The sequence below is a fragment of the Arvicanthis niloticus genome, chromosome 9 (assembly GCF_011762505.2).
Source record: "Arvicanthis niloticus isolate mArvNil1 chromosome 9, mArvNil1.pat.X, whole genome shotgun sequence".
NCBI classification, from domain to species: domain Eukaryota; kingdom Metazoa; phylum Chordata; class Mammalia; order Rodentia; family Muridae; genus Arvicanthis; species Arvicanthis niloticus.
Window position 1 is genome coordinate 79,906,688 of NC_047666.1, and position 10,054 is coordinate 79,916,741.

The 10,054-nt window shown below is 46.3% G+C and overlaps 1 protein-coding gene across 1 annotated transcript in view; it reads right to left on the minus strand.

Moving 5' to 3' along the window:
• Positions 1 to 9,761, minus strand: part of St8sia1 (ST8 alpha-N-acetyl-neuraminide alpha-2,8-sialyltransferase 1) — a 127,685-nt gene extending 117,924 nt beyond the window's left edge. Inside the window, exon 1 of the mRNA XM_034511246.2 lies at positions 8,508 to 9,761. Coding sequence (XP_034367137.1) covers positions 8,508 to 8,740 — 233 coding nt within the window. The 5' untranslated portion in view covers positions 8,741 to 9,761. The remainder of the gene's footprint in view (positions 1 to 8,507) is intronic.
• Positions 9,762 to 10,054: the final 293 nt, after the last annotated feature.

Genomic DNA, 10,054 nt, shown 5'->3' on the forward strand with positions numbered 1-10,054 from the left:
TGCCCTTGGCCAAAGTCAAAGTCAAAAGACTTTCTATGAACAACCAACCATCTGACGCAGTTCAGCAGCTGATGGTGAGGACCACGCTGCCAACATGTTAATTCTTAGCCAGCTGTGGTGGTTCACCCCAGTAACACCAGCACTTGGGAGGTTGAAGCAGGAGGATTGTGGTGAGTCTGAAGGCTACAGAGTGAGAACCTGTGACACACATAAGCAAACAAACAAAAAAGGGTGTTGACTGGAGATGCTTCCACAGAAGAGATTCGGTAATGGATGCTCAAGGTAAAGGTGTTTTAAACACATACAGAAGCATGGGATGTCTGAAAACGTGGGACAGGAAAGCAAATAAACAGTGTTACCTTTAACACTGTTTCCAATGCAGACTTTTTTTTTTTTTTGAATCTCAGGCCAGCTCTGGTCTCTGGTGACCTTCAAATCCTGATTCTTCTGTCTCCATCTCCCAAGTATGAGAATGGCCATGTGTCGACAATGTCCAGTTTATTCAGCACTGGGGTTTGAACCCAGACTTCACACATGCTAAGCAAGCACTCTACCAACTGGGCCATGTCCTCTGCCACAATTTAGAATTCTTTCAGGGACTTTTTACTTTTCTGTAAATATAGCCACTCATCCAACAGGCAGTGAAAAGTTTTTAAAGGGTCAACATACAACGTTGCCAGCAGCATAAATAGTCTTTTATCAAAGCTAGCTCTTCTGTATGGTAACTTGTTGAAAACAACAACAACAACAAACTTCATAATAAATGTTATTTTTTTAAAAATGAAAATCATAAAGCCATATCATACTAATTTTGAAAATAACAATTATACAACAAGATACCAATGAGCATGATTTTGGGTGAATAAAGGAAGAAATAAAGCTAAGTCTACAAACTAGGTACAACTGAGGCAGGAGACGCATGCAAACCATGAGCTTACGCTGAGTAACACTTACAGAATTAAAGGGTCTTTTCCCTCCTTTTTACTGAATTTTAATTGTTTTACATCCAGTGTTCATTATTTCCAAAAATCAGATACATAATAACATTGTGAAATGCTTAAATAAATGTGAGGAACATGAAGCCTTTTCTATATTGCTCATGTCAAGACACTGAAGTGGGTGTCACCCCATTGCTGCACCCTGTTCTCTGCACAGCTGCAGGAAATGAAGACTTCAGCAGGGACCTTAGCTGGTGAGCAGCAGCAGCCGTGTGCCTCTGTGCCTCTGCACCTCTCACATCTGCACCCAGCCCCATGGTCTGGGTGGCTTTTCCCTCAAGATGGCTCCCCAGACATAGAAATCAATCAACTGCTTCAAGATTACTATAATTACCCAAAGCTGCCAGACTGCATCCCTTGGGGGGACTACATCAGTAACTTTATTTTTTTTAATTTAAAATGTTGTGTTGTTGTTGCTGCTGCTGTTGTGAAGAGAGATTTAGACGGGGTCTCAAGTCCCAGGAGTTCTCCAGAGTTCTGGGATTGTACAGGTGCACACTGAGAGGCAGGATTCAGTTACTAGATTTCAGATTTTATAAAATCACAGACCCTGTTTTGATTCCTTGCATTCCCCGCCCCCACATTGGCCCATAAGAAGCATTCTGAGAGGAGGCATGGCTGACAAGCAAATGGCTGATTATATAAATATGAATATGAATAAAAATATAAATATTATAATATAAATTTATTATATATTACTATATAAAATACATAAATATATAAATATACTATATATAGTATATATGAATATATATATAAATATACTATATGTAGTATACTATGTATAGTATGTACACTATACACATATATGTATACCTATACCTGTACACACTAGGTCTGTCATCTTCCTCAGCAGGCCACAGGCCACAGTGCAGCTCCCTCTGCACTCAGTATGGAAAGTGAATACCCCAGAGGCTCACATTCTATTGCCACATAGTCCTTCACAGAAGGGACAATTGCAGGCACAGAATATGCCCAATGGCTTTTCTCCTCAGTGTGGATTAATAATTAGAGATTATTCGGCACCTGATCCCCTCAGTGTTAGTGAATAACAACAGTCAGAACCCAAAAGACTAAATAAATTATCTGAAATCCCAGCACCCTGGAGGGAAGTAGGCCTAGGAGACTCAGAAGTTCAAGGCTAGCTTCCACTACATGATGAATAGGAGGCTAGCCTGAGCTACATTAGATTCTGCCTAAACAAACAAATAAATTATTTAAAGTTACAAGTGTTAATAAATAACAGAACAAGGGCCATAAACTGAGTCCCCAAGGCCCCAAAGTCAAGGCTCTTTCAAGGTACAAACAGCCCTCCCTGTCAGCCATCCAGGTGAGAATTGTCCTAGCTCCTCCATCAGCTTCTGACTTAACTGTCATAAATGCACAAAGTCAAATGACAAGTCAAAGGAACAGAGAGACTAAGCAACTGACTTATGGTCACACAGCTTCCCACAGAACCAAATTTGAGCAAAAGCTTGAAAGCCTTGTATTTTACTAGAAACTTCCCGATGCCACTGAGAGAGACTATAGAAGGACTGGAGTCGGCGTCACTCCAAGACAAAGCACAGACTTCAGACAAGCTGCACCCCAAACTCACATAAGCATTCAGCTAACCCAACTAAGTCCTAAAGTAGCCCTCTGACTTTCTTGAAAAGCTGGATGCATTCTACACAAACCCCCGTTCTTGCCACTTCCTCTTTCTCTCCTTTTCTCTTCCTCTTTCCGCCTATTTCATCTTGGGACAGGATCTTGATGTGGTTGAAAATGACCCCAAGAGACCAAGTAAGTCTTGACCTTCTTGAAATTCCTGACTCAGTCTCCCCAGTAGCTTCAACCATATGCACATGTCATAAAGAAGACAGGCCTGGGAAAATGGCTCTTGCTGGGTCAGGATAATAAGGGCTCAAGTCTGAACCCCGATGCAAAGAATAGGCATAGTACCGCAGATCTGCAATCCCTGTTCCTCCCATGTGAGATCAGAGGTTGGAGGCAGGGGAATCCCAAGAAATTTGTGTACTGGTGTGTGCCGTATGCAACGTTGAAACCAGAGACTCTTCCACAAAGTATAAAGTGGGGGCGAGCTGACACATGTGTGCCTGCACACAAAAGATGAAAGAACTACGGGAGAGGAAGAGGAAGGGGATGAAGAAGGAAACAGAAGAGATGCTTTTAACACAGCCCAGGAGGGGAGGGAGATAAAGGAAGCCAAGCTGAGGAGTGGCCCCGTGACCAGAGCATCAATTACACTGGAGATCTGGGTGCAGGCATTTCTAACTCGCTGCCTAATCTGATCTCAGAGCAAACTTACAAGGAAAAGTTTCACAGGCCAGTGGGCAACGAAGCCGGCCAGGGTGCTATTAGGTTAATGGGAGCTAATGTCAGAAGCATAGTTTACAGTCACTGTCGCGCAATCCCAGAGGTGAGCAGGAACCAGACTGGTGAAGACCAGGAAGATGTGACCCCCGAAAAGGGAAGCTTAGGCCAAAGGAAAGACACACAAAATCAATATGGCATGGTCTGTTTCCAGGACAATACTGAGTCCGAAGTTACTACATTATGCAAACCAAAACTAGACTGACGATGACACCGGAGAAAGGAAACCAAGGTGTGATTAGGAGAGACGTGTGTGTCCCTCGGTTGCCCACTGCCATCAGAAAAGAGCAGGGGAGTTAAACTAAACAGCTTCTGACTGAAAATCCACCTCCACCTTTTTGTTCCTGGATTTCCCTGACTCCCATAGTTTTATCTGTAAATCAAGTTATTTAAAAAAAAAAAAATCCACTTTATAGAGTAGCTTTAGGGGCAGGTTCTAAGAAGGAGCCCAAGTACATTTTATATACAATATAAAATCCTATATCCAATATTAAATCCTAGTGATAGATATTTTTCTATGACAATTATTGCTGAGACAGTTCCATATTTTAAAGTATAACATTTTATTTTGGTTTGCATGTTTGTTTGTTGTTGAGGCAGTTGCTCTATGTGACCTTAAACTCATGATTCTCATCCTGTCCGAGTCTCCCAAGTTTGGGAAATACAAGTATGTACCAATATGCAGCTTCTAGGTTATTTTCTTAACTATCAAAACATACTACACCAACTTGTCCCCAAGATACACTTTCAAAGTTGGTTCCATAATCCCTTATCATGAGAGCCACTTAATATCTATGCCATACATTGACAGCTATGCCCTTCTCACCAGGACAGTGTGGTGATATCTGAAGCCTTTAGCACCCATGGCTGGAGATGCAGACAGAGGACTCCTGGTGCCCCATGGTCAGCCAGCCTATCCTACTTGGTAAACTCCAGGTTCAGGGAGAGACCGTGTCTCAACAAAACAAGGTAAATGATATTTCAGAAATGACCCGAGGTCAACCTCTGGTGTCTACATGCATGCACACACATGTGCACAAGCACCCACACACATGTCCTGCATTCATGTGCATATTCACAGAGTCATTTTGATGAATTAATACACCTTCTGTCTCCCATATTCCCTGGTGATCTTAACACTGCTAATGTCGGTCATCATCTCATAAGTAACAAGCCATAAAGGCAGTCAGAGACTGGACCCACCGACCTCCAAGCCAGCCTGCCTCCTGAGTCTCCATTGGTGTCTTGAGAAGGTTCTACAAGAAACCACATCCTTCTAACCATCTGCCAAACCTGTCTTCTACCCACTACCCCATCTCATTCTCCTATGACAAATCCTCTCTCCTCTCTGAAAGTTGGTTTCCCTGCTTCCACTTGATGTCCAAGGAGCGAGTACCTGGCTTACACTTCTGTTGCGATGGCCCCAAATCATGGCTACCGTTCCATGCAAACCTACTGCTCTGTGGCCCTTGTAAAGTTTTCACACATCTTATTTCATAAGCTGGGGAATCTTATGAAATAAGCTTGTGTTGCCAACAGTCCACAAATAGGAAGAGTCACAAGCACATCTGGATCATGTCCAGTGTCCTCCTTCCTCTCCCATGCCTTCCTTCCTCGCCTCTTTTGGGTGCTCAACATCTAGTGGGCTACAGCCTCGTGAATTTAGGTTTTCTCTTCCTGCCAGAGTCTAGAAAGTCCTTCTGTTTAAGGAAGCAAGACACACTCATCTTTATCTGTTAATCTAAGCTTCTGAAGGGAATTGGCATTGACAAAGTGTGGTGGGAGGGCTGGGGGGAAGGGAGGTACTGCAAAGACGGCTCAGCAGTTAGAGTACTTGCTGCTCCTGTTATAGGACCCTAGTTCAGTTGCCAGCACCCAGCTCACAACAATCTATAACTCCAGTTCCAGAGGATCCAGTGCCACTTTCTGTCCTCTCTGGAGACCGGGCATGCAAGAGGTGCACATGCATTCGGGCAAAACAATTATAGTCATAAACTAAAAATAAATAAAATCCTTTTAAAAGAAAACACATAAAAAGCCCTCACAGAGGTGGACCGATTACAAGACGGTACTAGTTGGTTGGCTTGGCTGTGGTGTCGTGACTGTTACCATGTTCATGCCAGGAATAAAGCCTTACACATAAGTCCTGGATGGGGGCTCGTTTCTAAAGGACAAATGGATTGGGTAAGGAGCTCAGGAAAGACAAGCATCCCTCTAGGTTGGCATGGCCTACCATGTGAGCTGTGTGTGTAAAGGAACAGGAGAACAGTGAGATTCTAGACAGAGGCCAATAATACACCACCTGGTGAGAGCCTGGTTAGTCCACAACCATCACAGCTCTGGACTGCTACGCTGCTGTCTCCTAGGCTGCTTGACAGCACTGCCACTAGAGAAGTTGACCCACAGGCTCTGGGGCAGGAAAAGTAAATCAGAAAAACCAAGGGGAATCCAAAGGGTGAAAGAGCATCTGAGACACTGGGTTGGAAACGTAAGGATGTCTTCTCTACCATCAACAGGGCTTTGGAAGGTGCTTCTGATTTATTTACTTATTTGCTTTGTCACTAGGGGTCAGCTCTTATTAGCTTACTAGGGGTCAGCTCTTCCACACTAAATGTCCAGGTCCTATGGGCCTGATATAAGGTACGCAACAGTCATACAGGTATTGGCTAAGTGACTGCACATACATGCCTACATGTATATAATGTGTGTGTGTGTGTGTGTGTGTGTGTGTGTGTGTGTGTGTGTATGACACTATCCCAGAATTCATCAACAAGACAGTGACTATCTCCTCACATAAATACACAGTGCTTATCTGTGTATACACCTCTGTATCCACAAAGATGTTTAAGACTAGAATAATGAAGTCACGTTCTTGTCAAAGTGGAGACTCTAATGCCACAAAACCTTCTAGCTCGACTGTCTATCAAAATCACATACTCCTGCCCACAAACTAATAATGTGGGTGTCCAAAAATGAGAGATTTTATAAATGTTCAATGCAAAAAAAAGTGTGCTAGATTAACAAACATTAAATTACTCAAGTCTTTCCAAACTCCTTGTCTCTGTTTATTAATTATCAATAGAATCAAGGATGGAAGCATAGATAAGTATATACTCCAACAGGCAGGCTGCGTGCGAGCTCCAAAGTTTTACCATATGCAGGGAATTAGAGCACAATAATCACAGACTGACCCCTTTCTGGACACACAAGGTATCAGATACAAGATATATATATATGATTTAAACCTTAGAATAACCCTAGGAAGGAAATACGATTGTCTATATTTTATATAAATAAAAAAGCCAAGATTAGGTAACTTCCAGAAGATACTTGCTCTGGGGTCGGCTATAAAACAGGCATTGAGCAAACTCTGGATCCTAATGTGAAGTTTAACTTGTTTTCAATGACGCACGTGCTGTTTTGCAGCTTTGCATACACCAGGCTCGAGGGTGTGTGCTGATCGTAGATGTGCTTCTTAACTAAGGCATTCTCCGAACGCAGGAACCAAGTTAAAGGGTGAAGACCGCCCCGGGTTCAAGGCAACCAGGAGCAAATGGGTCCCAGAAACCATTTGCCTCTGTTGATCACACCATGAAACCTTTTGCTCTTAACAGTGTCCTCTCGAAAGAAATCTATTTTCTAACAGGTCTTCAATATATATAACAGGTCTTTATTCATTTCCAGCCATTTCTTGAACTGAAAAGTGCCTGCTCTCTGCAAAGAGCCACTCGAAACTGCCTTCTGTCTGTGAAGAGCCACAGGGTAATATGCATTCCACCTGCCTTGAAGCCCAACAAACAACACTGCTAAGGTGGAAACGAAATCATCTTTGTGTACTTTCAACGAAATCATCTTTGTGTACTTTCAAGGACAGTGGAATTTCTTTGAAAACTAACAATGGCAGAGTGAAGAAGACGGGCAAGAAAGAAACAGAACGACCTCCCCTCTAAATTTGAAAGGAAATATCAGCTGAAAGGAAACATTCCTTTAGATTCTGGAAGAACTGTTTAACCTCTGGCCTTTCCAGAAATAAGCCTAAGGAGGAAAATTATTTATTTTTAAAGATTTTGCTTTAGACCATAATAGCAATGGGAAAGGATTTCATTGGCTCTTGCCTGTCTCTCAGCACCTCCCTCAGACCACCACTAGAAAAGGCCAGCAAGGCAAAAACTTGGCGCCAGGGCTGAAGATGAGAAGGCATTGCCCGAGGTCCCATCAGAGCCTGCCAGTTCCCCCAACACGCGGGTAACACACAAAGAGATTCTAGCTTACCCAACTTGTGTTGCAAACCTGTCTTCTGTTCCTCAAATTAGCACCTCCCCCAAGAGGAGAAACTACCAGCTGGAAAACTCTGTGCTGTCTTCTTTCAAACCTGGCCTTGGGTTTTGTTTTCTGATTTCAAGTTCCTCACGTACACCTCCCACCAACATTCCGGAGTCTAAGGGGGTGGGGGGCGTGCGGGGGGAAGGGAGGCCGCCAGTGCTCCGGAACGTTCAAGTGGTAAAGATTCCGGACCTGCACTTTGTCGTACGTAGATAAAGAATGACCTTGGGCTAGTAACTTCTTCTACCAAAAAAACGGTCAGAAAAGAAAATATGTCATCAAAAAGTTGTTGAAATTTCAACACAAAAATCGTGCAGGTCCGACGCTTAGTGGGTCATGGTTCCGTGCTCCGAACTCGCAACGGGCACACTGAGCGAAACCATGGTGAAGGCCTGGGTAGTTTTCAGGTTCTCGTGACTGGAGGTTTGCCCATCATTCCTGCATGGTTGATTTATGTTACCAACTGCCCCCGAATGCCTCTTAACCTGCTTCTAGCTTACTCCTCCTTAGCACCGAACATCCGCAGTCTTAGAAATAAATTCTCTGAAAGTAACCGGCTCTAAGTTGTCCTGGGTCTCCCTTCCTAAGGAGATGTGTCAATTGCAAACACAGCACAGACTAGGGGCAGATAACAAATCTTTGATTTCCGAAAAGGTACCTTGAAACGCCTCTTGGGGTGAGGAATGGGACAGAGACCCTGACTTAAGTCTCGAGGCTGGGCACAGCACAGAGGGCAAGCCTCACACGTAACCCTGCCCTCAGCACGCTAGCAGGAAAGGATGCTGGAGAGGAGCGGCGGCCAACAGTAGGTACCTGAAGAGCCTGGCTGACGTCTGGTTTCTCCTCCAAGCCGTGCGCTGTGCTAGCACCCCTTGCACGATCTCTTTCTCATTGGGCAGCCGGTAGACTGGAAAGACGTAGAGCCAACAGAGGACCACCACACAGAGGGCACTGGCTCCCACGGGTAGCCGGGTACGCGGGAATTTCCGCGCCAGCATGGCCATGGCCCCTCTGGACGTCTGTAAGGCCCGCCAGCAGGGGCTCATCGCAGCCTCAGTGTCCCAGGGTCAGTAGTGGGAGCCTCAGCACAACGCCGGGCAAAGTGGCAGCAGAGGATGTCCCAGTGGCCGGCCCCCCATGCACACACACCTTTGGCTTTCCAGATCGCAAACGCGCGGCTGGAGAACCCCCAAACCACGGCCCCAAAAGGTCAGCTACAAGGATCTTCTCCAATGCAACTTTTACTGGGTTGTCTTTGCTAGAGGAAGTGGCCTGTGGGCAAATCACGAACCTTGGTCTCTTTGCTTGCAGACAGCGGGCGCTGAAGGGATGAAGCAGTGAAGAAGAGCAGTGGGCCGGTTGCTCCCGCCCTTACTGCAGCATCACGGTCGCCCTCGGCCGGGGTCCTGGAAGAGGCGCGGCTGGCTCCCGGACGTCTGACCGGTTGTGTCCCTTCCAGAGAGATGTTCCTGCGCCCTGCACCGCCCTTTCCCCCGCCTCCTGCGCCGCCAAGGTGCCCGGCACCCCTCAGATGCGCTCTCCGCGCCACGCCAAGTCTTTGGAAATTTCCACGATGGCCCGGGACCGCTAGCCCACCCCTGGCGCCTCAGCCGCGCCCGCCAGGACCCTCGCTCCGCGCCCCTCACGGGCAACCCTAAAACTCACTCTCATCAGTTCATTCAGCGGTGCGCCGCAGCCTTCCGCTGTGCCCTGGACTCCGCAGACACGCGCCCCGGGATTGGTGGAAATCAAGGTCTCCCCCTCCCTCCCCCACCCGCGAAATTGCCTCCCGTGACCTGCTTGGAGCGGCGACGCTAGCCCAGGGTGCAGGCCCCTCGCCGCTGCCCTTGTTCTCTGCAGAGGGAGGCAGACAATAAGAGCAGCAGCCCCTCTGGTGTGTGCATGCACAGGCGCATGTGTCTATCCCCGAGTATGCACAGATTGGGGACCCGCACCCCTTGTGCTCAGGCTGCTGTCACCCTTGTCTTTCTGAAATTGATTGGTTATAAACGAGCAGTGAGGAGGCTGGCGAATATTTATTCCTTCCTGAGCTCCCTTAATCAGATCAGCCCGTGCTTAGCTATGATTCTATGCACGCACTTGCGTGCACGCGCGCGCGAGCTCACATGCTCAGGCGCGTGCGCCACACACACACACACACACACACACACACACTGATGCTAGCGGGCACAAGGGGAGGTGCGTGCACACTGGGATCCATCACCTTGCCTCCACCCTACGGAGAACAGAGGGGCATCCTCATATCCATGTGGCTGGCGTTCTCGCCTGTAGAAGTTGTGGAGAGATAATGCCTCCTCTGCCTCTGTAAATTAAAAAGCTGTTTATTTTAAAAGGCTGCA